The 27734-nt window shown below is 46.7% G+C and overlaps 2 protein-coding genes across 6 annotated transcripts in view; one reads left to right on the forward strand and one right to left on the reverse strand.

The window, feature by feature from the left end:
• The window catches only part of CAPN3 (calpain 3), a 52609-nt gene extending 49268 nt beyond the window's left edge, over positions 1–3341 (forward strand). For 2 of the 4 annotated variants that reach the window (XM_075530766.1, XM_075530767.1), the window contains 9 exons: positions 448–561; positions 1278–1355; positions 1696–1753; positions 1839–1903; positions 2224–2292; positions 2384–2462; positions 2645–2761; positions 2971–3029; positions 3315–3341. In XM_075530766.1, coding sequence (XP_075386881.1) covers positions 448–561; positions 1278–1355; positions 1696–1753; positions 1839–1903; positions 2224–2292; positions 2384–2462; positions 2645–2761; positions 2971–3029; positions 3315–3341 — 666 coding nt within the window. The remainder of the gene's footprint in view (positions 1–447; positions 562–1277; positions 1356–1695; positions 1754–1838; positions 1904–2223; positions 2293–2383; positions 2463–2644; positions 2762–2970; positions 3030–3314) is intronic. The other 2 variants (XM_075530768.1, XM_075530769.1) reach the window with 1 other exon arrangement.
• Positions 3342–6755: 3414 nt separating this feature from the next.
• Positions 6756–27734, reverse strand: part of ZNF106 (zinc finger protein 106) — a 62392-nt gene continuing 41413 nt past the window's right edge. For both annotated transcript variants that reach the window (XM_075531102.1, XM_075531101.1), the window contains 16 exons: positions 27575–27644; positions 26218–26372; positions 26078–26138; positions 25254–25571; positions 22356–23139; positions 21969–22024; positions 21275–21420; positions 18537–18671; positions 16131–16247; positions 15261–15452; positions 14165–14227; positions 13426–13545; positions 12529–12600; positions 11401–11472; positions 9158–9304; positions 6756–8216 (listed from right to left, as the gene is read on the reverse strand). In XM_075531102.1, the coding sequence (XP_075387217.1) occupies positions 8160–8216; positions 9158–9304; positions 11401–11472; positions 12529–12600; positions 13426–13545; positions 14165–14227; positions 15261–15452; positions 16131–16247; positions 18537–18671; positions 21275–21420; positions 21969–22024; positions 22356–23139; positions 25254–25571; positions 26078–26138; positions 26218–26372; positions 27575–27644 (2565 nt within the window). In that variant the 3' untranslated portion in view covers positions 6756–8159. The remainder of the gene's footprint in view (positions 8217–9157; positions 9305–11400; positions 11473–12528; positions 12601–13425; positions 13546–14164; positions 14228–15260; positions 15453–16130; positions 16248–18536; positions 18672–21274; positions 21421–21968; positions 22025–22355; positions 23140–25253; positions 25572–26077; positions 26139–26217; positions 26373–27574; positions 27645–27734) is intronic.

Consider the following 27734-nt stretch of genomic DNA (forward strand, 5'->3'; position numbering starts at 1 on the left):
GAGCATTTCACGCATCTGCACCTAGCAGAAAAGTAGGGGTCCCTTGTTAGTGTCTCAGTAGCTGCCACGGTGATGGGAGGATGCCACAGGGAACGAGCTCCCCCTCCCCATCAGTCGGAGAGGCTTGTTCCATCCCAAGTGCTTTGGAGACTTGGACAGTAACTGCATGTACATCACAGCTGCATGTGCCATTCCAAGCACTTCCCATCGCCTGCCTTGTTTAATCCCAACTAGTCCGTGTGAAGAAATGGGGTGCGTATGGAGAGAGAAAGAATGGAGTCCAGACAGACTTCCCCCCAGCCACACAGCAAGCTCTTGGCCTCGAAGGAAGTGGACCTGCGTCTCAGATCCGTTCCTCTTCTCCCGGCCCAGAGCTGCTGCCATTACAGCCCCACCTGCTGTAATCCTTGCTCTTCACCCCCTTCTCCATTCTCCTCCTGTCTTCAGCCCATCATCTTCGTCTCGGACAGAGCCAACAGCAACAAGGAGCTGGGCGTGGACCAGGAAGCAGAGGAGGACAAAGGCAAAACCAGCCCCGATAAGCAAGAGAAATCTCCGCAGGTTTCTGGAGCGTGCAGCATGAGTGGGCTGGCTGCCCTGCCATAGGGGTCCTCCTATGTTCTTGGGGAGCATAGGGACTGAAGGGGTCCAAGAGTAGGGTGTCTCTTTAACATCTACAAATTTGGGTTTGGCCTGCCAAGCAAGCAAGTGGCCCTTGGGTGAATGTCTTGAAGGCTGGCTGCAGCAGCCTGAGGTAGGACCAGTTTGAGCAGCCGCTGCGTCGGTGTCCCCATGATGAGGCGCTTGGGAACAAGGGCAGAAAGGGGGCCTCCAGGGCTCCGTGCAAGTTATCGGGAGTGGGAGGAGCTAGGGATGTAACACTTAGGGGGAGTAAGGTTAAGGGATAAAAATAGTTCCAGACAAAGCCAGGGCCACCTCCTCTGCCCTCGGGCACTTTGCAAGAGAGGGGGACTGGACCCCCTGAAGACTTGGCCTTGATGACTAAGGGTGGAGGAATCAGAATACCTGATAGCTTTTGACCTGCTGGGGCTGGCTTGGTGAGGGGAGGTGAGCCCCAACCTACATGTCTGCATGGCTAACACATTTCCTTGGGGTCTCTGGGCCTGCTGGAGCCTGGGGTAGTCTTGCTCCAGGTCACCAGGTCTGGCTATGGAAGGGCAGCATTTACCCCTGTCCCCGTCCTCTGCTGTCACCCAGGCCTGTTTGGGGTACCAGATCCAAGTTCTAAGAGCCAGTTTTCCTTTGTGCTTCCACAGCCACACAGAGGCAGCACTGACCAGGAGAGTGAAGAACAGCAGCAATTCCGGAACATCTTCAGGCAGATAGCAGGCGACGTGAGTACCTCCACACCCCAACCCCCACAAGTGTTGCCTCTCATCTTGATTAACGGCTCCGGTTTCCAGTTATTTCTTAATTGTCCAGAAGTGGTTCCTTTGGGCTTTGGACGGGACATGTGGGTAGCCCCGAAAATCCTGAAGTCCTTGACACATGCACTGGATGGGGATCAGAGGTTGCCCACTGCAGTCTGGACAGCTGAGGCTGCAACACCGGGCCCCTCAGAAACGCCCGGCTTCCCCTGTCACAGAATCGCCCCGGCAGGGACGTTCGGAACCCAGATGGCTGGGTGGGGCTTTTGCAAAGCCTGAGCGGTGTGGCCTCTCCTTTCCTCCTCAGGACATGGAGATCTGTGCAGATGAGCTCAAGAACATCCTCAACACAGTTGTGCACAAACGTGAGTGGCCCAGCCATGGGCAATGAGTGGGCAGAGGGCCAGCCGCCCGAAAGGAGCCCCCTCACCTGCTTCCAATTCCTTCCAGATAAGGACCTGAAGACACAAGGGTTCACGCTGGAGTCCTGCCGGAGCATGATCGCTCTCATGGATGTATCCTTCCTACCAGTGCTCCGGGCCGTGTCCTCGGCCCCGCACAACCGGGCAGAGGGGCCCGAGGACGGCCTTCAGGAGGTCCCGAGTCAAACACCCTGATACGGATCCCCTCAGGGCTGTTTGAGGGATAGGGGTTGGGAAGAGCCTGCTGAGCACAGATGTGGAGGAGGGGGAGGGGCGCGGGGAGGGTGTCCCTAGCAGGGCAGGACCTTGGCAGAATCATCCTACAGGATCACCTTCCCCCTGGAGCCCCCTAGAAAGCCTGTGCAGTCCAGGCGGCATTGCTGTGTACTGTCACCCTGACCTCCCCTCACCAGACAGATGGCTCTGGGAGGCTGAATCTGCAGGAGTTTCACCATCTCTGGAAGAAGATTAAGGCCTGGCAGGTGGGAAGAGAATGGAAGGTGGGAATGATGGAAGCACATTCCGGAGTTGAGGGTGTTGACCAACCTCTGTCCTCACATTTCCTATTGCCAGAAAATCTTCAAACAGTACGACACAGACCACTCAGGCACCATCAACAGCTATGAGATGCGAAATGCCGTCAATGATGCAGGTGCCAGGGAGAGGAGGGAAGGGGCTGGAGGCTCTGAGGGCCTTCCTTTAGAAAGGGGGTTGAAGGGCCGCTCAGTGTCCTGTCCCAGGCCGAGGGGTGCGACATGAGACAGAGGAGAAGGCCCGGGAAAACCACGCAGGGGCCTCCGAGTCCACCTCCACCCACTGCTGCGCCCTCCCCAGGATTCCACCTCAACTGCCAGCTCTATGACATCATCACCATGCGCTACGCCGACAAGCACATGAACATTGACTTTGACAGCTTCATCTGCTGCTTTGTCAGGCTGGAGGGCATGTTCAGTAAGTGGGGTGGCCCTCCCGGGGCTTGCTGCGGCAGTTGGGCTCTCGGCCTGACCATTGTTCAGTCTCAACAAACTCCCTGCTCTGGCTGGCTTGACAAAGGGAGGCTTGCTGGTGGCCTTTGTGCGCAAGGAACATGCCCAGCCCTCGCCCTGAGTCAACAGGGGTGGAGGCAGCATCAGCCTGTAACTGGCACTCTTTCCCCGCAGGAGCTTTCAGCGCGTTTGACAAGGATGGAGACGGGATCATCAAACTGAATGTTCTAGAGGTAAGGAGGGGCCGCACTCCCCAAATTCAAGGTGGGTCTATCGGCGAGGCTGAGTGGGTCACTGTGTGCAATCTCACTTTCCCAATGGTTGGGAGTGGGGGGCCTCACAGGGAAGTCCCCCAAATTTTTAGGCATGTGCCACCCAAGGGTGGGCGAGGGGAGGCAGTAAACCACAGCTCCACAGCAAACACTCCAATGGCATGTTCTGGCATGTTAAGGCTGCGCCCTTTCGCCTACCCCGTCGGACCCTTCTTGGTTTTCATTTTGATCTCGGGCTTCGTTTAGTGGCTGCAGCTCACCATGTATGCCTGAGCCAGGACGGCCTGTCTAAAGCCACGCAGGATGATTCAGATGTCCATTTCTACCCAACACTGCTAGAACCACTTACTTACCTCAGAGGACTCAGCAGCTGACCCTGCCCAGGCCTCCAGCACCCTCTCCTCCCTCTTGCACTTCACTCCTCGCATCTGTTGCTCTTTCACGCTCAGCCTGATCCTCTGCTGATGCAGTAAGTGGGGCAGCTGGGCCTCTTTGTCAAGTAGACGAAATGCCTCGGAGGTTTTGCTCTCGAGTGGACCTGCCTCTGAACCAAATGCAGAGGCTTTGGCTGCCTCTTAGCCCTCTGCAGCAGCTTTTGCTAACAGCAGAGCCTCTGGGTGGTGCAAATTAGGCTGTTCTACCTGAAACGTTAGTCATTTGAAGCCACCCAGAGGTGCCTCGGAAGAAAGGCCCGGCAATGTACTTCCAAAAGAGGACTGCCATCGAAAACCCCCGAGTGCACAATTCTGCTCAGCAACACGTGGAGTCAACAGGATTCAGACTGACCTGACAGCAACTGGCTGGTTCGCCACCACTGTACCCTCTATCACCTTTAAGTTCCACAACCTCCCCCCCCACCCCCACTCCCCCCACACACAGGACACACAGGATAGTAACCAAATTAACAGAGACTCTATAGAGTGATTTCAGGATGCACCTGCTCTAGGGTAAGCTAGCTCAGGGGAACCAGGCTGAATGCTGTGGGTTGTCTGACTCTTCAGTTTGGCTGATTCTGAATAAAGGCATGTGTATGGCTGATTACACTGTATTTTATTTTCTCACGTTTGAATAACTTGTGAGTCTGAAAGGGTGCGTGGCAGTGGGTGGTTTTTAGCCCACAGCCAAGAACAAATGACTTCTAATCTTACCCTGACTTTTTCAGAACACAATGGAAAACAGATTCCCTTCAAAACAAAACACCCCTGTCCAACCCTCACCCCACTTGAATCATGCTTCTATTTCTTGATCATAACACTGTTTCCACAATATAGGAGGGAGGGAACAGCTGTTGACCGTATAGGGAAAGTATGCGGCCCCAGTAATAGCAATTCGTTTTTAAGTTTAGTCTGTCCACTAACTCACCTTGGGAAAAATCCTTGAATGGAGCTGTTTGCCATACTTACCTGGACCCCAGACTGTGGCACTTCTATAAGCCTCTTCTCTTTCCCAAGCAGCACCCTCTGGGTTCCCAAACCAGCAATGGATGAGAAAGGGTTTGTGCCAAATAGACAGACAAGGGCAGTTACCAACCAATTAATGAAAGTACTTTATTTTCCTCTTGTATTTGCTTTTTCTCTGTTTTACAAATTTAGGGTGTTCACAGCTTTATACCAAAATGTAAGAAGGCTAGGCTATTTGCTTACAAACATTTTTGCAGTTAATTGTCCTCTGATTTTATTCTTCTGAATCCATATTATTAAAAAAAATAAAATAAAACCCAGAAACCAAAGATGCTGGAGCAGCTCTAGGGCAGCGATTTCTCTTAAACAGGGGGAGGGCTTGTTCACAGTCCTTCTTTGGGCCCCTCCTCTCCCACTGAGCGACCGCCTTGGCTTTAGAGCAAATCAGGAACTTTGGGCTGGCGTCGGGTTACAGCTCCATGGGCTGCACAGTAGTCTGGTTTGCGAGAAGAGCTCCCACCTGCTTGTACACACAACTCCCTGTGGCCCAGGTGGCCACTCCTCCGGGGCCCATTCCTACACAGTAGCCTCACTGGTAGGCCTGGCTGTTTCCACTTCATCTCCTGTCCTACAAGATGGTTTGGGGCAGGGATGAAGCCACCACTGTTTTATAAGCGTGTGGGGCATGGGCTCACAACAGCTCTAGAAACTCTCCAGTAGGGGGCGGGAACAAAACTTGTAAGCAAGCATGGGATTGGAACTGCAGCTAGTTGAGCAAACCAGGGGGCTCAGCGCCTACTTGTCAGTACATGCCAATCTGCTCTCCACTGAGTTCCCTCCAAAAACATACCATACCACTGCATTACGGGTACACCTGTTCCCACCAAATCATCCACATGCCTAGTCACTAAAGCTGCCTACTGTGTCGCTACAGAAACAAAAACCCTTCGGAAGGCAGACAATCTCTCTTCGCAGTCATACTGCACATACAACACTCAACTGCTAACTCTTCTAAGGGAGGGGGAAGTCCCCAGAAAAGCAGCAGCGCAGAACAATGACTTAGTTATCTTCTGGGAGAGATGAGGCTTTGAACTTAGAGAGTTTTGTTTTCATTGTGCCTGGTTACTTGATAACCACGTGGAAGAGTACGCCAAGACCTGGTTAGATACTGCGGCAGATACCTTGAAGTAAGTGCTGTTTTAGCAGATCAAACTGCCATGAATCCCTAGGACGTGCACATGACAGGATTCATGCTACTGTGTCCTGGCTTCCAGCCCTTCGAAGCAGGCACAGGCAATTAAAAACAACATTCTAAAAATGGCCTCCTGGCTCTTACAAGAAATGAGTAGGCTCCTGTCAAGTCATTTAACAGCCTCCTGGCTTCACCAAGGTACTAAATCCAGAGTCGACACAAGACCCAGAGCCCCAGCTCTTCACAGAGGGGACGCCGGAGACTAGAAGCAGCCACGACGTGGGAGACTTTAAAAGTAATCTAAGCTCTGAATAACTCTGAAGACACTTAGAAGGAAGAACCCAGACCAGAAGCAGTGAAGATGCCTACGGTACGTCTAGTTCCGAACAGAGAGCTAAAAGGACGATGTTTTGGAGAACAGGCTAACCTGGTGTGAAGAGAAGGTTGACGTGTTCTTGACATAAAGATGTCACTGCCACCTCTTCAAAGGAAACGTCAGTGAGATGCGGAGAAATAGTCTAAGTATAGGCGACTGTCTACATGTATATGCACATGCAAAGAAACAGCCATACATGCATGCACACAAGCAGCTACAGTGCCAAGAGTCTCCCAAATAAACTCATTCACAGCCCTGCTTCAATCTGTAAGACCCTCAAAACTGCCCCAACCTCAAGTTCCCTTCCTTGGTCTCATCTTGTCCCACATGGCGTCAGAACAGAAGGGCACACAGGTGACAGAGCATTCAAGGCTCGCTCTGCCCAGGCAGGAAGGAAACCTAGTTCCACTGCAGTCCAGGGGAAACAGCCAGGCGTACCAGTGAGTCTGGGGGTGTTTTCCTGGGCCATTGCCACTCCCATGGCCACAGAACACTGTCTTTTCTCAGGTCCCCACCACAGGGAGTAAAGGATGGGAGGTGGCAAGTTTCATAAGATCACACACAGCCAGCACAGGCACTTTTTGCAACAGAATTTTCTCTTCTCTTCAGCAAATCTCAACCATGTAGATAACAGGAGCGTCCCCATTTATAAAACCAGCACGAAACGGCTAGTGCGGCCTGTCACGATGTAGAAGTAGCTCCTCGATTGGTGGGTAACATTTTGGGGTGGGGGTGGGGTTCCAGTAAGAACCACTGGGACCTTTCCTAAAACACAAAACCAAACCCATACAGTTTTGCCTATAATTCCAAGGGGTCCCAGAGCCTTCTGAAAGGTAGCTGGTGAAACAGCTGTGCCTGGGGACCTGCCCAGAGACCAGTGCGCAGCTGTCTCTGTGCACTAGCAGGGCTGAGGGCGAAGCTGGGTGGACTGCGAGTCTGGAAAATGAACGCTTCACACCATGGAGGCTGGCGTGTGGCACCGGGCTCTTCTCCTTGCTTCTCTGAAGAGACGGTTTGGAGTTTCAAGCACCCTAACCCAAGGTTAGAAAACACAGTTGCACCGCTTTACCGCTACAAGTCCAGAGGAATTCCAAAAGGGAAGCAGCCCCACTGAGGCTCTGCTGTCTGGGCTGCTCTCGCGGACACGTGGATCCTTTACCTTCACCAGGCTCCACTCTCGCCCAGCTGGCCGATGGTGAACACAAAGACACTGGTTTCCAGAAATAAGTTTCTTAGAAGCCTGCATATGGTTCTAAAAACCGTACAAAGAGGCTGTCTTAACTCCTGCACCTTTTGAGCACTGCACCAGTCTAGGTCAGCTGGAGAGCGGGGAGACTGGGTTGGCAATGGCAAACCAGGAGGGTCAGAGGAGGAAGGGGCGGTCTCGAAGGCTACAGCTACAGTTGAACCAGCCTGACAGCACCTGCAGCAGGGAGTACCTGGGTCAACAGCAACACGCACAGCTCGACACCAGGTCTGTCAAGATCTGCTCTCTGGGAGGTGCTGTCTCTAAGGGCCCCTCATGTGTGATCCAGTCTTTGAATCCTGAAGTACAATCTACTGTGAGTCTCAGCATTTTAAGCCAGCTCTGTCCTCTTACCATCTAAGAGAAGAAGGAACACACTGCACATGTGATGGTTAAAAAAGTGAAACTACTGGGTTCCAATTTTAATGGCCACTTATTACAACTGGAAACATGAAAGCTGGTTCTGAAAGCCTAGCATGTGAACAAACATGTATGTAAAAGCCTTGACCACAGGCTTACACCACGGTGAGAACGTAAGATTTCACAAGCTGAACTTCACTGCAGAGTGAGTGTGATGAGCCCCATGAAGGCGGGGCCCTATAAGAAACGTCTGGAGAACATCGGCAGCATGAAATCGCTCTGCCGTGTTGCCCAGAGGAGGAGAATTCTTTAAAACCTGTTTGATCTGACACGCACCTCCAGCAAGAACTTAAAGTGTAACCCATCACCCCGAGAGCCGCCCAGACTTTGCTCTTGGTAAGCCGGGTACTTTCTCCTTCCCTGCCTCACCGGGGATGAAGGGAAGGGAAAGGCTTGTGCTTGGGGCTGATGTGGAAAGTGTGGAACTAATGACATCCCAACGTGGGAGGCAAAAACTTCACGAGTCGAGTTTGCTGTCTTCTTCAGCATGCCGTTCAAGGTGTCCCGCAGCGTCCTGCAGGCAAGTGAGAGGGTCCATGAAGAAGAGTCGGCAGGAGGGCAGGAAAAACCCCAAGCCCAGAAAACCCCAGGGGTACATTTGAAAGCGGGCCCATAGACGGGCGACAGGAGGTATGAGCCTGCACGTTGCTAATTCACATGAAATTATACACCTGCAAATGAGTTCTTGTTTAAGCACAAGAGCATTAACATAAGCCTCTAGATCTAGACACTGAGTTTAAAACACGTTACACTTTTTTACCCCAAACTCAAAAACTATCTAATTCCTCCCTTGAAACCTGGTTGCCAGTACCGGCTTTGTTTGTAAAAATAAAAGTGTCTGGGCCGCCCTACTCGCCATTCTGAGCACTGTGGCATGGCAAAGGAAACTGAGCCTCCTGAACGCCATCTCAGTCAGTAACCCAGATTGTGTGTGTGCGCGCGCGCGTGTACTCTTTGCCAGCCGCACAGTGGTCCTGCAGGACAGGGTGAACTGAAGCGAACGCCCAGTTCTCCTGGGTGTGTGGGTGTGCCTGCACGCACACACAATTCCCCCTAGATGGCTCAACTGCTAAGAAGCAGCAGAACTGTATCTGAGCATTTGAAAACCACTTCCCTGGAAGTGATAACTGGGATGTATTAAAAACTCAGATTATCCAACACAAAACTGTTAAAACTGCGGGGGGGGGGGGCGCCTTCTCCAAAAATGCATAATTCAACTACATTCGCCTGGGGAGTTGGGCCACTGCTTCTCATGGAAAGGGCCAGCTAGACAGTATCGTAGGCTTTGGGGACTATATAGTATCTGTCACAGCTAACACAAAAGCAAAGAGACGCTGTGTGAGAAGATGGGGACAGACGTGTGCCGGAACATTTACAAACAGGGGCTGAGGGCCGGACTTGGGCCCTGTCGGGCTGCGCAGACCCCGCTCCGAGCCCCCAGGTTAACCCACACACCTGCTTGGATCCTTTTCTCGCGGTAAAGAAAGCATCGCAGTTCTTCCAGCGGCACTTCAGAGTTTGGAAGTTTGGATTGGTGTGGTCGGTCAGCAGGTGTTGCTTCAAATGCTCCATGACACCGAATATCAAAGAGCAGCCGTGCCACTGGAGGGGACACAGGAGAGCGCCGTTGAAAAGCACAGGGAGGGCGCCATCAGAACGGAAGTCTCGTGGGAGCAGACAATAGGCCTTTTCTGTCATCTAAGGCAGTGGTTCTCAATCGTCCTCGTGCTGTGACCCTTTAATACAGGTCCTCATGTGGTGGGGACCCCCAACCATGACATTATGTTCGTTGCCACATCATCCCTGTCATTCTGCTACTGTTGTGAAACGGGCGACCCCCGTGAAAGGGGTTGTGACCCACAGGTTGAGAACAGCTGATCTAAGAGCTCTGGGGGCACAGTGCCTCGACTTGGGCCGCTCCCAGCAAGGTCACTAGCTGCTCCGCAGGAGTGCAAACAGCCAGTCTCAGAAACCCACCAGGGGAAACTCTGCTCGCTGCTATAGGGTTATGGTGAGTTGAAATTGACTAAAGGCACTGGGTTTCTTCTTTAATGTACTCTTTGCTAGAAAATACAATGAAGCCATAGTAATCAAATTAGACACCAAGACAGTGGGAGACCTTGAGAGCAGCAGGGGAAACGCTACTGACTTTCTCAGATAGATGAGGTAAAGCCAGCACGTATTTATCACACCCACCATTGCCGTGGAGGCAATGCCACGCAAAGAGGCCCCACACAGGGTTTCTGAGACTGTCAATCCTTGTACGAGCCAGTAAAATGCCCCCAAAAGCAGCGGGTGGATCGGAGTCTCCTACTTTGCAGTTATGACCAATGCCTGACCCACAACACTACCGGGGTGCTTAATTTTCCTATTAATAATAATTAATTCCTATTAATAATTCAAAAACAAGGTTAACTTGTAAATCTGAAAATAGCAATGTCTAACAGAGAAAGCTGTATTTGTAGAAATATTTGTTGTATAAGATATTTACTAATCAGTCTTATGATGCCTTTTTTTTTTTTAAGACCGTAACCGTATTTCTGGGTTGCATTTCACTCTGAGTCAGAAAGTAGAAAGCTGTTCTGTCTTGCCTTTTCCTCCACAGGATTGTTTGCAGTTAGTCTTGGGATTGTGTAACGTGTTCACTTCTGAAGCATACTTCAAATTCTAGTTTTTCCTCTATGGGATCCCACCTCTCCACCGATAAAACCAGAAAGTATTTCCCCGTTGTTCTACATAGATTGTGCACTTGTGTATCCTGGATCCTGTTGTACTAGGATTTGCCGTGCCTTCATGAAGATTACAGCAAAGATAAAAATGTTTAAAAAGGTGAAAAATGACTTTGGGTCCAGGGCCTGACACCCCATCAACTCAACCGGAAAGCACTTCAACAAGGTCAACAAACAGACCTTGAACTATTTACAGGCTTTGTTTGTTAAAAAAAAAAAAGTTGAAAAATATTTAGGTGATGGAGAAGCCTAAAAGGAAATTTAAACATGGAGAGTGTCTTTTTTATTCCATGAATGTGGGGGCAGGGGCGGGGTGGGGGTGAGGCTAGAAGTTTGGAGCCATAAAACTTTACATTGAATTCTAATATTGGACCTGATGAAACAAGTCATGTTTATTTATAAGGAATAGTGCGAAAGCTTTGAAAGTTAAGCACTAATCCCAAATCAAAAATAAAACCATGCAATTTAGCTTAGTAGCACAATAAGACTATAAATTTCATTTTCTTAGTCTTCTAAACTGACAGGGAGAACCACAAAACTATGAATATTTGTAATACCTCAGGAGTGGGGGCAGGTGGTGAGAATAAGCACTCCTACTTGGGTTGTTGCTATTTTTGTAAACAGGCACTGTTTTTGTAATAACAAAACACCCTCTAGGAAGCCACCTTTGACCAGAAGCTAGTTAAACATACCTTGTGTCTTAAAAGCCTTTCATTACAGACAGACAGAAGGATTTCCTGTTCGGTTTTAAAAATTGAACTTCCCAGAATACAATTTAAAAACAAACAAAAATTCAGACTATTAAATAAATAAATACATTTGAAAGGTCCTTATTCTATTCTGCAGTGGAAGACATGTGAAGATGTTCAAATATGCAATGCTAAACCGGCGAGAACAAAGGTCTACCGATCGGCGCAGGCAGGGTAAGCAATCCCTGAGTCCTGCGGCCAGCCCGGCTGCACGCCTTACCCAACAGCGGTAGTTCTGCATCAGGTTTAACCTCACAGCCTGAATGCTGCCATCGTAACAGCCAGTGTAGATCTGGAGGAGAGATTGATCACATCAGACCAGCGAGCACTTGGTAGCACAAGTGCACAACACCCTCTCAAAAGCTACCTACGCGACAAGGAATTACTGTTAGCCCCACAATTCTGGGAAAACGGGGGTCTAGGAGTAGGTGCATGACAGAAACAGAGGCTGAGCAGGAGTGGGAGGGAGAGGAGGACACACAAAAGCAAACGGGGCTGTGATGTGGTGGTGAAGCTACTTGTACAAAAAGGTATCCAAAAGTTGCTGTGTGTGGGGGGGGGGTGGTGAAACACCCCATTATCTTTTCATTCTATTTGTCCACAAACTTTCCGAAGGCCCCTCATAGCAGCTATGAGCGGTAAGACTAATCTAAGCCCAAACCTATCTCAGGGGCCCTAGAATAGGAACATATTTTATAGACCTTCTAGCCTAGGTGCTTTCAAACTCTTGAGGGGTGGCTGAGAGACAGGGGGGCAAGATGAGAGGTCCCCAGAATTATGCTTTAATTGGTGCAGCTGTGTCTTCTATTGGGCACTGTCGATGAGGCTTCTGCATTTCAAACATAGAGCTTTGCTGCTCAGTTCGAATGCCGACCATTTTGGTTTGGCTATATCATTTAAAACATAAAATAAACCAAGGCTTACTGGGACTAAGTGGGTTCACGTCTACTTTTAGGTTTGCCATTCGCTGCACCACACCGGCCACGCCCCCTCTGTCTCCCAAGTGCTTTGCTCAGATCAGTGTCTCGGGAACCACATTCTTCAGCAGCATCTTAAATACCACTATTTAAAAGCGGTTAAGATTTCTACTGTAATTCTTTCAACTATTAGAAGAAAATAAAGTGTTCTCACTATTCTTATACCAAAAGCAGTTCCCTCGTGGCCTCGTGGCTAGGATTGGGCATTTTCACTGTTCTTAGGTCAACAAGGAGAAAAACAGTCAACAAAGGAGCCACACCGGCACAGCTGTGACCTCTGGAACTGACAGGCAGTACTAGTTTAATCAGTGTAGACAGCATTTAATAAATACATTCAAAGGCAAATAGGTGACATGGCAAGTTATACTCACTATACTCTTGTGGATGGTCATACACATGATCATGTCTGTGTGTCCTCCATACACTTGCAATCGATCGTGGGACTTGAGCAGAGGGAAAAAGACCAGAGCACTGAGGTTAGTTTTACTGTGGTTAATAAGCATGATCTCTGAGGACTTTCGCATGTTTAAAACTGTCATTACGACACGAGGCTGAAGCACCTAACCTAACCTAATGGCAGTCAGGTCTCCAAGCGGTCTCCCTCTTTGTAGTAGAACTAGGAAGACCAGTTACGAGACAGGCTCAAACCCTCAAATTTGAAATTAGATGCAAACAAGGAGAACTACCCAGATTTTAGAGAATAGAATTACACTTGAGAAGCCATTAACATTGTGATGGCTACACACACACACACACACAGCCCTCAATATCTATGGTCTCCACAGGCTCCCCTTCCCATCTGCAGATTCAAACAACAGACGGAAGTAGTCAAAGGTCAAAGCAGTCCCTGAGAGGCTGTGGGAGCATAAAGTGCAATTTATATGACATCTACATTGACTTGGGTATTCTGTCATCGAGGCATGATTTAAAGTATATGGAAAGCTGTGCATAGGCAAATAATATATCATTTTATATAGGGGACTTGAGCTCTTCTTTGGATGTGGTATCCAAGGGGCTTTCTGGAAGCAACCCCCCCATGGATACTGTATATGCGTATCTTTATACAAGGGAGCTTAAAAATGTTCATGGAAAAAATCCTTAATTTTTAAATTCCATCTCTCTATGAATTTTTTGAGCACCCTCTCAAAAATCTACGTGTGTGTCTCAGTGCTTCATCATTATCTGACATGCACATTTAAAATGAAGATGGTTGGGCCCCAACTCAGACTTACGTATCAATAGCAATACAAAAGAGATTTAAATTTCACCTGTAATTCATAGACACGAACAAATTTATCCAGGCAAGCAGTCACCATCACTTTCCCCAGGATAGTCACCACAGTCACCGCATGGTTGTGACCCTTATAGATCCTCACCAGCTCCCCATTCTGCACCAGAAGAGAAGCAAGAAGCACAAGTTCTTTCCAACTTTTGAGATTTATGATTCTATAATTCCAAGAGGCAAAGAGAGGCTTGCTTGCACACATAGGGAGCTGTACTTAAACCCAGGGTCCTAGAGGGAGAAAAGCCACAGTAACGCTGTCTGTATGCCTTTCCTGGTACGTGAAGGACTGGCACGTGCACGGTCTTGGTGTTTTGCCTTGGGTTCCAGACCAGGAAGAGCGGGGTGGGCATCCAAGAAGAGCGCCGCCCTCCCAGCTACCCGCCCTTGCGCTCCTCCTCTGCACAGCAGCTCCGCGGTCACCAAGCACGGCCTCCGTTGGTTTCTTGTTTCTCTTTTAAGCTACAAACCCTCTTTTAGAGCTTCAGATGCTCAATTAACTCTGGGTAAGCGAACCAAACGTAAACTCCTGAGTCTGTCCCCATTACAATGTCGGATGAAGTCAACATTTCTAGGGTGCTCCATATTATCCAAGAGCTTAAGAACAGGAATCAGGACCAAACCTTTCCTCTAGGTAAAGGGCCCCATTTAAGTGGCCAGGGGTATCCTTCCAGCTTCAACTAGCATTTCTATTCAAGAATTGCTTACGCATCAGCATGACTTACGTGAATGTTGTGGGCGTGGACTGACTGGTCACTGGAGCCACTGAACACAAGATCATTCACCACCTTAAAGAAAAAAACAAACAACAAATAACGCTGAGTTTGATTTGGTACAAAGGCCTTGAGTTTCCTCTAGCTGAGAATGCACATTGGCAAATTCCGATTCTCATTCTGTTTACACATGAGCATCAACTAGGGATAATACACTAAGTTTTTCAGATCACTTTTCTCAAGTGAAATTACCCCTTTAGTACTGGGTATTTTATAGAGTTGATTATTACTGGGGTGTTGTCTCTTCAGAATAATTAATGAGCAACCTGGAAAGGCTTTTGAATATACTCATAGTCTACAATGAAAGGCATGTTCAAGGCTTCTCAGATGCTATATTAAGACAGTCTACCCAATTGTAGAGAGGAGACAGCAATCACGTTGCTCTTTTTTTAAAAAAAATCATTAGCTCATACAACTCCTATCACAATTCATACATACATCAATTGTATAAAGCACATTTGTACATTCATTGCCCTCATCATTCTCAAAACATCTGCTCTCCACTTAAGCCCCTGGCATCAGGTCGTTTCCTCCCCCTGCTTCCCTTTCCTCATGAACCCTAAATAATTTATAAATTATTATTCTGTAATAGCTTACGCTATCCTATGTCTCCATTCACCCACTTTTCTGTTGCCCGTCCCCCAGGGAGGAGGTTATATGTAGATCCTTCTCATTGGTTCCCCCTTTCCACCCACCTTTTTCCACCCATTATCGCCACTCTCACCACTGGTCCTGAAAGGATCATCCACCCTGGATTCCCTGTGAAACACAGTTCCTATCTGTACCAGTGTACATCCTCTGGTCTAGCCAGATTTGTAAGGTAGAATCGGGATCATGATAGTGGTGGGGAGGGAGGAAGCATTTAGGGACTAGAGGAAAGTTGTATGTTTCATCGTTGCTACACTGCACCCTGACTGGCTCGTCTCCTCCCCAACGTTGCTCTTTTCAAATGGTTGTGTTTTAAGTAACGCACTAGACAGCAGGGTACCCGCCACTCAAAACCTTCCCGTTTGCCCTGGACGCCCCCTTTCCCTCACACAATACTTGCCTTCATGCACAGAATGGTTTTGCTGTGGCCCTCCAGGGTTCTGAGGAGCAGCCCGTTCCGAGCGTCTCGGACACTAATGGTGCAGTCATAAGATCCCACAATCAGCAGCTTTCGGGCACCTTCCTGAGCTGTGGCAAGGCAGCTGACAGCCCGAGGGCCGTGGCATTCAAAGATGTCAAGCCGTTTGTTATTCTGAAAAATTGAACATTGTTACATGAAGTCAAAGCAACTGGAAAACTTCAAAGCACACTAACCGAAATCGCCATCTGGGCGTAAGCTCAATTCGATTACCTATCCCTACCCTTAACTCGCCAACCTCTGCCCTTCCCGCTCCACCTCTCTCTGCAGTGTATTCATGACACTCCTCATTCTGATGGCAAACCCTTAACAATAAAAGCTCCTTTCCAGCTTCAACTCATCCCACCTTTATCCTGCTTAGAAATGTATCTCTGCATTAAAAAGGAATGAGGCCACATGCACATGGAAGCAAACTCCCAAATTCAATTTACACAATCAGCCCGGCTCAAGAAACTCTTAAATAAAAGTTGCAAACCACACCACTGTCACAGTCAAAGGAACAAGAGCTCGTTTTTCACCGTCATACTTAAAATGCCACAGATGGGGTAGCCTTTGATTCATTACTCGGTCCCAAGTCTTCAGCGCTGGTGGGTAAAACAGTTACGCTTGGGTCCTGGCACATTTGGCTGTGAGCAGAGGGAAAGGTCGATCTTGTTTCACTCGCTTCAGAAGAGAACTGTTTTTGAGCAAGGGCTGGTTCTGTGGCTCCTCAGACAAGAAAACAGGGACAGCCTGCCTTCCCCATCCATCACCACACACACTTTCAGGTGACATGGGAAGTCAGCCACGAACCTTGATGCTGAAGGTGACCACCGTGCCGTTTGCCAGTCCCGCATAGAGGATTCGCCATCGACTGTGGAGGCAGAGGACCCGGTCTTCCAGCTGCAGCTTTTCCACACACTCCCTGGTCTAAAACACACACACAACGCCTGCTCATCAGAGGCCGATGCAACAAGAGTGCTAAAGCAATTCTCTCTGGACAAGAGATGGCATCTTTTATTTTGTAGAGGACTCTCATATTTCCCCCCACTTTGAAGTACGAGGTCCCAAGCTCCCAATCTGCAGGTAACTATGAAAACAAATAAAAATCCCAATAATGGTACCCAGGCTACAATTTTCAATGTAGAAATTCTGCAGAAAGTTGTTTACGTTGGAACTCAGTCTCTTAAATTAGCGGCCAAAGATAAAGCAGCAGGTGCCATCTAAAATGGGGGTTATGTTTGCATGTTTAGACTTTAGATAATGGCATTAATCAAATATGTGCTGGCAATTGATTCTCTATTTCAATGACTCCTAAATGCTTCCTTTGAACTGGTATGATCGCTTTTTAAATTATCTAGGCCATAACCAACTGGGAAGCTTTTAAAAATATATACAACTGCAAATTTTACCCATAGTCCCTAAAATTCTAATTCAGTGAGTTCTGGAATTATGTATATATTTTAAAGCCCTCTTAGTATATCCAGGTTATTATTTGATCTGACTTTGACTTTCAAGAAAATTACCAAGTTGTATCACCTAGAACCTAGTACAGGACAAGTAACATTGTAAATATTCAAAACTAAATAACAAGCTTTAAAAAATATTAACTTTTTAAAAAGGGTTTGGAAGATGATGTTAAAATCAAAATGGTGATAAATGGGGAGGATGGGACAAATTGTGAGCTGTCAACTCCTCCAATCTTTTCTTCCTAACTTCTTTCATTATCTCAGAGTTCATCTTTTAATTTTCCCCATAAAACTACTAATATAAATGCAGAATAAATTACATTGAAAAAGACAGTGAATATGCCGAAAATTAAAATTCATATTGTCGCTGGTAATTCCATATGAGGCCTTTTGGTAATTTAATGAAGAAGCTGAATGCTACAAAGCAAGAAAAAAGAACGAAATGCCAGTACATGCAGCACAGGTGGATTTCAGGCAGGAGAGTGTAAAAGAATGCACTGTGTGAAGTTCACGCCCTTACAAACGTACTGCCGAATGACGGCAGCAGAGTGGCGTTCATCTCTGTAGTAAGCTATAGTGTCTGTGAGGTGTAGCAGGGAGCCGCCAGGGAAATGAGAACAGTTTACATGTTGATCTTGGTCACACAAACATATACCTATAGAAAAGTTATCACGCTGTCTGCTTAATATATGCATACTTCACTACATAAAATTATACCAGATGTCACTAATGCACAGTCCCCCACTATGCCAAATATTACCCTGTTAGAATCATTTAAAACACTGAAAAAATTTTTAAAGTTTTTTTGGCTAATTCTTGTAGGTCAAGAATGATACCGTATTTGTTTTAATTTGCATTTATTGGCAAAAATTACATTATTTTCTTTTATTAGGAGCTCTTACAGCTCTTAGAACAATCTATACCATAATATCAAGCACATCTGCACATATGTTTCCATCATCTTTTTTAAAACATCTTCTTTCTACCTGAGCCCTTGGTATCAGCTCTTTTTCCCCTCCTTCCCCCACCCTCGTGACCCCTTGATAAATTATAAATTATTATTTTCATATCTTATACTGTCCGCTGTCTCCCGCTACACGTTTCTGTTAAACGTTGAACACTGTGATCAGTAACCCATCTGCATTATTTTCTCATGGTTATTTGCTATTCTCTCTTTTTAAGAAAGTCATTTGACAATTTATACATGAACATTTTTGCATTTTTCTCTTCTCAAAGGTATAAACCCCTCACCCACTGCCCTGACTCATAGTAACCCTATTGGATTTCCAATGGTATAAAACTCCTTAGAAGCTGTCTCACCACCAAACTAAACTTGCAGTTTTAACAGCCCAATGTTTAACCTGCTACACCAAGGTTCTTTGTAAGCTCCTTACACCTTATGTGATTAATCCTGTGCCTACCCAACCTTACAGTACATTACTAGCCTCCCCCTTTTACTTAATATTTTATCTTGCCAAAATTTGTAAATTTAAAAAATGAATTTACATCATCCACATGAAATATACATTGCACTGAGCTGGGGTAAAGTGCGCATACACGCAATCACTATGACAATCAACTTTCAGAACATTTCTACCATCCCCCCCAAATTCCCTTACTCAGTAAATTCCAGGCAATCATGACAGGAACTAGAACAGAGAGATGAAAACAAATAAAGTTCCCAGGACCCTGCTGCATTGCTTCATCGATGGCATCTAAAGCCACTCCTGGTTTCTCTGCACCCACTCACCTTAATATTGTAGCAGTGAATAGTGTGATCACTGGAACCGGTGTACAGGGCAGCATTCTTCCCGGAGGTCTGAGTAACCAGGAGGCAGTTCACTTTGGAGGTGTGGCCTTCAAAGACACCTATGCATTTCCGACTCTGAAGTCCAACACAGATCAGGTTATTACTTGTAAGGCGCACAGGGAGTAGGTAATGCATTCCCTCAACAAAAAGATGCTAGAAATACCCTTCCCTCTTGTGTTTACAATGTCAAACCCGTAGCTGGCCACAAACGGTGCCCAGGAACACTCGCTTTCTGACTGCCCATCAAACATTCGTATGTCCTGAGGTTGCCACTGCTACTGGCAGAGCCAAACCGGAAACCATTCAAGGCAATTCATTATGTGGTAGGTGGAGTTTTTTTAATGTGTGTGGCAAGGCTCGCTGATACATGGACCAAGGACTAATAAGTCCCACAATTAGGTAAGTGTCTACATTTGATCAGTAATGTGTGAGAATGCTCCCAAACCTTCAAAGACACGTCAGGTGTCCTCCCTGCTCTAGAGGTCCAGCTGGGTTCCAGAGGAACCTAACTATGACGTCTACATACATGTTGAGATCTGTAAGAATGAATGTATGCATACATTTCTTAAAATTTAGAGTTGAGCTCCCAAATCTGAGTCTTCCTCATATTTCAAGCGTTCATTGCTTCTGTCCTTCCTTCATTTCTGTTGTCCCTCATATTAGTAAGCTTAAAGACCTAATGCCAAGAGAGTTTTTGTTTGAAGCCCATCACCTGACTTCACTGATGTTACTTCTTTCAAACACTTTCATGATGGTTTTTCAGACTACATAGTATTCCTAAAATGTCTTGGCTATACTTATCAATAAGCAGAACTGAAAAAAAAAAAAAAGCGGAACTGGTTTGATATTAACCAAATTCAACACTCAAAAATTTCATGCTATGACATAATGAGCATCAGCTTTCACGAACTCTGGGGCAGGGACTCGGATTTCGCCGTTTTCTCGCTGCCACGAATGCCTGCTCTAATACTGTAATTGGAGCCCTGGTGGTGTAGTGGTTAAAAACTGGGCTGTGAGCCGCATGGTCGGCAGTCCAAAACCACCAGCAGCTCCATGGGAGAAAGAGTAGGCTTTCTACTCCCGTAAGCAGTTACAGTCTCACTGGGAGTCAGCAGTGAGCACTGTAGTTAGTTGCTATCACATCACGCTGCGTCTGACTCACGGCAATCTTATGTGTGCAGAGAAGAACTTTCAAGGAAGCATTTGCACTAGTCTTACCGCTAAGACGCCTCTGGGTGGTTTCGAACTGTCAGCTTCTTGGTTAAGAGTCCAGTGCTTAACCATTGTGGCACTCATGGAATCTTTCCTCCTCTAATCCCTCTCCAATATTCATTCTGCTCCTCCTCGATCATGTAGCAGCTGTGAGGCTGACCCCAGAGGAGGGACCTGTCTAGCCCAAGCCCTTCGACGTAAGCCATCCCTGACTCAGGGAATAAAGCTTAAGACTCTTTCAATGGTGGGCTCCTGGCAATGATCTCGTGAGCACGAGGGGAACAACTTTAGGGAAAGACAGTATCAGAGAAGAAGGGAAGGTGGAGAAACAGAAAGAAACCAAGTCTAAGTGGCCATGCTGAGCTGCTTCGTCCAACTGCATCTACAGCCGACCTCTACCCTTGACAACCAATGCTGCCAGTGTGTGCCGCTGAGGCCGTTCCCACTCCTTGGCGGAAATCTTTGTGGGAGCAGATCCCCAGGTCTTCTCCCATGGGGTGGCTGGTGGGTTCAAACCACTGACCTTTCAGTTAGCAGCCAAGTGCTGTATCACCGGGGCTCCTTAAAACATCTTTGTTATTGTTTACGAGACAGGGCCCTGGGTAGTACAACCAGCTAATGTGCTCGGCTGCTCAAGCAAAGATTGGAGGCTTGAGTCAACCTAGAGATGACCGAATAAGAGCCTGGTAATCTGTCCTCTAAAGCTCAGCCACCGGCCACTCTAAGCACGCAGTTCTGGCACACACAGGTTCGCCAGGAGTCAGAACCCACTCCGCAGCAACTACGGGCTTTTAAAAAGTGCTTTGTTTTTTTTTTTTAGAGAAACGTCGTATTTAATGGTAAAGCCTAACACCCGCCAGCACGGGATGGCCTGGAGTTGAAGTAGCAGGGACAGGTCGGTGCACCCCATGGACCCTCACATGGCGAAGAGGACGAGGAAGGCAACCATCCAACAGAAGAGCCCCATAGCCTCACACAAGGCAAAGCCAGGAGGGCATAAGAGAAGAGTTGCTGCTTGAGAGATGGGTGCCTGGCATAACCGATGATCAAACTGCCAAACACGGTCCCAATGCCAGCCCCTGAACCGGCCACGCCGACTGTGGCCACCCCAGCACCAATACACTTGGCATTGTGTCAATAACCTGGGGACTACGCTGGTCTGGACCTCCCGCCTGGTCACCTGGAGCGGGGAGCTGCTGTAGGAAGCTGTTTAGATGGGATCTCCGGTCGAGTCAGGAACGAGGCAGACACAGGCCTGACGAGACCCCTGGCACAACAGTGGACCAGAGCTGGCGGAATGAGTAGTGCCTGGTGGTCTGCATATTTTCAATCTCTCAGCTTTAGCTCTGGGTCTCGGCGCTCAGCTCCCCCGCCCCTAAAAACTGCTTAAGAGAGTGCATGTTGGATTCTCTGCAACGTGCAACCCCAAATATTCAAACTAACCATGATCCCACGAGTCAACTTACCACCAGATGATACACCCGGACCGTTTTATCTGCTGAACAGGTATACAATAGGCTCCCAAATATCTGTATCGCATTCACTGCAGCCTGGTGCCCCTCAAAGCTCCCTTCTGTGGGCTCATCATCATCTCCTGGCTCTGAGGACATTTCTAGAAAAGAGGATTATGTTTCAGAGATGGCTGCGAGAGTTTGGAAAAAAAATAAATCAGAAAACCAAAACCATTATATAATACAGTAGTGCCAGGGTTAAACCAAAGTATCCCTCTAAAACCCTGCTTCCCTAAAAACCGGAATGCTTTCCATTAGCCATCTTCATCAGGCAGTTCCATATGACAGAAAGGGATAGTTTTTCACTTAGGGAAAAAATAACTAAACTGCTGAGTTTTTAAGTGATACCCAATCTGTCTTCACCCCCAGTCTCTACCCTGACACTAGATATTTCTCTAAGCACCCCCTTCCTGAAGAAAATACTACCGGAGACAATATACATTATGCGACCTAGCTGAACAGACGGTAGACCCTGGGAGCGAGAGGGGTTCAGAAGCAGAGACGCGCAGGTGCAAAGCTCTGTGTCAAAGCAACCCTCCTGCTGGTGAAACGCTCCTCCCTCCTCCTGTGTGATTGAAACCCTGGCTCTAGTACATGGTTCATGGAAATAAACTATGGTTAATGGAAATAAAACAGAACCATCAGATACCTGAGGAGTTTTTTGATCCTTTCAGGGAGGAGATCACAGTCTGGGTTTCTGCCACACTGGAAAATAAACAAACAGAAATCTCAGCATCTGTGTGAGCAGGGGAGGGAAGGCGGGGAAACTAAGTGTCCTGACTCAACACAATTTTTCAATACAAGGGCAAAGTAGCAATCGTAGCAGAGATCAGTTCTTCTGCCTGCAATTGCTACATCATGGGGACTAAAAGGAGTAAATATTTCTACCAGTCAAAAGAGGAAAAGATCTGATCTCCATTGCTTCCATCTCCCCACCTCAGAACGTTTTAAAAAATAAATGTCCTTCATAAAGGGCTATTTTAAAGAGCATGAGAGCAGCAGTGGTAATAGTAGCAGTTTGGACCAACAGTCTTACCTGACAGGGACGCCATCTTTATAGCGAGTGCCAATCTCACTGGTAGAGCTAACTTCATCGCAACCAGAACGCGAGGTTTCCAGTGGGTTTTGCTCTGTGGCGTTCCAGATATCCTTTTTCGATGGGCTGTCTGGTTTCTCTTCTCCAGATTCTGAAGAATCAATGGCTACTACTTCGAGCTGCGGGTTCGGGATTTCCAGGACCTCCAGCGACGAGTCACTGTCTGGCTCATCTCTGACACTCTCTTGTTCCTGGGCAGCTCTGCCCTCCTCTTCCCAGGTGGAAGTTGTCACTTTCCCCGCTTTGGCCAACTTCCCAGTCTTTGCTTTCCGTACGGGCTTGGCAGTAAATACATCCTGCTCAGTGTCGCTATTCTCAGGAATGTGGGCCGCCCGTAGGGTTTTCTTCTTCCGGAGTTTCTTCTTTTTCTTGTTTCCCCTGCTTTCAGCTGATGCGAGAGTGCACTCTGCCAGTTGCTCAGGCTGGTCAGCGGGAGAGTGGGGCTCCTTTTCCAGAGGGGTTTCTGAAGCAAAGGTCGACCTTGGAAAAGAACTGGTACAGGCTTCCGAACCGCTGCTGCCTTTGGCTGGCTCCTCCCCTTCTCTATTCAGGTGAGGAAGAGCTGCTGACGGGGAGGAAAGAAGATTTTCTCTGTTTCTTGTGTGTCCTTGTTCCACAGAAAGCTCCGCTTCGTGGCTAGTCTCGTGGCCAGCCTCTGTTAGCTCTGGCAAGGGCAATGTTGCAGTGATGGCTGGGTAACCTGGACAACTGGCACTGATCTCTCCTGAGTTGAGAAAGAAAAATTATTGCATCTTTCTTTGTGTCCATTGTGTACAGTCACACCCTGTAAGCTATTGATCATGGATTATATTTCGACCAAACAGTGAAGTTGCCCTGTGTTAACAAAACCATGACTGGTAAGGCCTTGAAAGCGTAGTCCCCGTCCTCCCTCACCCCCCGCTCCGTCCCAGAACCTACATATATGTCTATGAATACTTTGCTCTGCACAATCACAAACAGGCTTATTCTTTTGCTGTCTTAAGTTAAATGTCAACATAGTCACCACTGTGCTTTATTCTTAGTAGACGCTTCTCTGCTCGTGTGAATCACTTTCACCTTTACGCCTTGTTTGCGTCACCCAAATTACCCCACTGCCATCACGTCGATTCTGCCTCGGACTGGGCCCCCATGGAGTGTGTCTGAGACTGTAAACTTGTACAGGAGTAGACAGCCTCATCGGCCTCCTGTAAAGTGGCTGGTGGGTTCGAACCGGCAGCCTGATAGTTAGCAGGCCAACAACTAAACCACAGTTCCATCATGGCTCTTATCCATCACTGATTTAGTTATACACCAGTAGTGTAAAAGTGAGCTTCCTTTGACTTAGCTGTTTCATGCCTAGGAATTTAAACTGTTGAAATAATCACAGATTTACTAAAAGACATGTAATGTAGTATTATATCCAGATTATGCAAACTACTCAAGTATTTTTCAACTACAAAGATAAAAACTGTTTTAGATGAAGCATTTTAATGACACATAGGAACAACACAGACTTCTATACATCATCCAATTTAGCTGTACACCAGTAGAAGTCAGCTTACTTAAAAATATCTGTCCCTTTGATTCAGTTGTTTCATGTCTAAGAACTGAAACTGTTGAAATAATCACAAATGTACTCAAAGACATACAACGGAGTGTTATATATGATGTCTCTACATAAACACACACACAATTGAAGATCCAAGAATAACAAAGTAACGAATTTACAGGTTTCCAAGCTTGTATAATAAACACGAATTGCTTTTGCAATCAGAAAGAGAAATAAAACATTTTTTGTGAAAATGACTTCCAAACGTCACGATAATGTATCGTGGTGACATTAAAAAAACAACAAAAAAAAACCTTGGTCATATAAAACTAGCTGTAAGTCCAATATGAAAGAGAATACACATTTGATGCAGATATCTATAGACCATGTTGAAAGCTGTTACTGACTCGGTCCTCGACTCTGGGCAGCCTGTGTACCACGGAATGAACTGTTACCGGTTCTGCACCATCCTCTTGTAGGATTTTCACGGGCTGTGTTTTGGAAGTAGACTGCCAAGCCTTTTTCCTAGTCTGTCTCAGCCTGGAAGCTCCACTGAAGCCTGTCCAGCATCATTCCATGACTGAAGGATGTAGCTGTGCATGAAGTGCAGGGCTGGGAGTCAAACCTGGGCCTCCAACATGGAAGACAAGCGTTCTACCACTGAGCAACCACTGCCTTTCAATAGGGTACTGAGAGCAAGCAAATCCAGGGTCATGTTTCCCACTGTTTGTTTGTCAAGAAATCACACGATGCCAGTTTGTTTCTTGTCTGTTTTCACTTAGTTTTCAGTATACCACCACTGTGATTATGCAAACTTCCAACAGGATTTTAAATAGATTAGAAGTTATTTTCTTTTTTTTTTAGAAGTTATTTTCAAATGCTAACTCGTCATTTTATAAAATACAAATCCTAACTATTTCTCAAAACCATCCAACTTCCTATTACATGACTTTCCATAATGGTGACCTGCCCCTCAAGCTTGGATTTGAGAGTGTGAAGTTCAGAGGCTTTAATCTCAGAAATTGGCCAGACCAATTTTAACTCCACATATCTAAAAAAAAAAGTCAAATAAATTCTAAACCAATCCCACTAAACAGAACCTTTGGGTGCTAATGGGAAGTCAAGTTCAGTTTCCCTGTACTAGAGGAAATTACTGAAATGTTTAAAAATAATCCTCCTGCATAAAGAAAATTTCAATAAAAAATGTAATAAACTGAGTTTTATTAATTTATTTATTTCACACGAAACGACTTTACATCGTGAATACAAAATTGTCCTAGAAACACTATCAGAGAAAAAAGCTTACATACTATTAGCTTGAGGCAATTCCTTGGGCACACTACCAGCAGGGCCCGGTGGCACAGCCTTCACACTCTCTTCACGTTCGGGAGACATGGGCTCTTGCTTAATCTGAACTGATGAGTCCGGAGCAGGGATACTGCCAGGGGCTTGGAAAGCAGAGGTGGATGAAGGAGACACATGGGACGATGGCGGAGGGTCCAGGAACACGGAGAAAAAGGGTGTCGGCAGCACCGTGGCATCAGCAGATGTTTGCGATCTACTGTTCCTTTGTTCTCGGGAAAGGCTACAGGGAACCTGATCGGGACGCTCAGAAGGTTCGTACGTTTCTAGAACAGGAATGAGACAGACACATATACAAAAACGTTACCTGCAGAGCCACTCATTTTGGAGTCGATTTCTAAGAAATAGGAGATCATCTAAAATTAATAAATGTATCAGATATTCATTAATACAGTCCCTATCAAGTCTTTAAAGAAGATTGTTTATAATCTAAACACGCTCCACCCCCACCCCAGGTTATAGGTAGAACAAGCACTAACATCCTCTCCTGACCTCGATTTTATAGGATTTATCCCCCAAATCATATAGGGCCATAGGAGGGCCAATCTGAATGCATGCCTTTTGATTCCAACCCAGATGTACACGTCCCCTAACAATGATCTGTTCCCAGCGGCATTTTAGAGAGCACGTCGTCTCACAGGTCTGTGGCAATGAACCTTCTAGAATCTGATGAACTGACGAAAATGACATGGGGAAAAGTGACCTTTGACCTTTTCATGACTACTGTAGAAAGTAAGAAACCACATACAGCCTTACAAACGGTCCTGCATACCTTGCAGCCCCTGTAGAATCTGTATTCTGTGTGTCCTCAGGGCACTCATCTCCACAGTTATCTAAAGACAAAGCGTTTTGTTTGTTAAGTGTTTTAAAACCCAGCTTCGGAGATGATCAGTAAACATTCCATCTACGGACCTGCTGTTTGAGCATCAGGAGCCGCTGGACTTCAACATACGCTGTCTGCAGGGCTGCCCGAGCCTGCAAAAGGTTGTTATCCATGCACTGCAAAGATTTGCTTAGTTCTTCCTCCCTCAGAGAAATAGTCAACAGCTGGTCAACCTGAGAACGTTCTGTGAAAGAAACCATACAGCTTTGCTTACTATTAGAGATCTTCCCTTGTAGTCAACGGCGACTTCAGCAAACCTCACACACCGCAGAGTGAGCTCTGACATGGCCAGAGTGCAGTGGCGGGGCGGCTTCTCAGATTGACCACCACTTACCTCCCTGCCACCTCCCACCGTTACCCTTCCCGGGGAAGTCTGTCTCAGGCAAATCAGATGTTTAGGTTTCAGTCTCTATTTTTCCTTTACATATCACTCTCCACTATACGCTTTTGGCTAGATTGAGCCCCAGACATCAACTACTTATAATTTCCTCTCGGTCCACCCGTTACTTCAAACTGTCGGTTAACTTAAAATGGCCCTCTTTATTAGAGGCTTACCGACAAAAATACAGCTTTAAACTAATGCATGTAATTTATTTTTAATAAAATGTCCTACTACGTATATGCACTTAACATATTTACATTTCTCATCATATCCAATATGCCTCCATTCCTCTCTCCTCCACTCCAGACTCACATATTCAACTACCACCTTGGAACTTCCACCAAGGTCCACAGACTCAAGGTCTTCGAAAGGGCGCTTCCATCCATCTTCCTCCAGCCTCAGGCTGTTCCTCTATAGCAGTTCTTCAGCCCAGGAAGTGAAACGACCATTTGCCCAGTTGTCTCAGCCCCAAACCAGAGTTCATTCTTGACTCCTACTTTAGCTTCACACACAAGAGCCTACAGGGCACCCAATCACTTCTGGCACTCGCCCTTAGATTGGAACTGGGTTCAAGCCCAGGGAAAGCAAGAGTCATCGGAGTCGCCCAGTGAGGGAACCATTTTAAGACCTTCTCTCCTTCGTTCACATTAGAATAGCAACCAAGAGGCCTCGAAACCTCTTGGTTATAAATGACAAGATGGAATAAAATTTTTACTAAACAGTGTATCTTCCTTCATACCATAAAATGGTCCAATTAGACTTCCTAGCTTCATATCCAATTTGTCCAAGGGATATAGAGCTTACAGGCCTATGTGGCAACATATTTCTAATACAGCTATAACCAGATATAAGACATCAAAATTTTATCTGCCCTTAAGCAAAACAATAATGCCAACAAACTAGTAAGTGAACAGTGTTTGGTTGGTAAAATCTGTGCTCTGCATCAAGTTATAAAAAGGCGACTTGCACTAAGACCATCTCTGCCAGGATGAAGGGCACTATACCTTTTTTCCCTTTAATTTTTCTTCGCTTATTTTTTCTCTCAAGACTTGGGAGTTCAGGAGATGATCCATCCTGTGGAGATAAACAAAGGTACTAAGCGGAATAATATTAAATATGTAAAGATTATTAACCAGCAAAGAGCCCAATAATGCAGCAGTTAAA

The sequence above is a fragment of the Tenrec ecaudatus genome, chromosome 14 (genome assembly GCF_050624435.1).
Source record: "Tenrec ecaudatus isolate mTenEca1 chromosome 14, mTenEca1.hap1, whole genome shotgun sequence".
Taxonomy (NCBI): domain Eukaryota; kingdom Metazoa; phylum Chordata; class Mammalia; order Afrosoricida; family Tenrecidae; genus Tenrec; species Tenrec ecaudatus.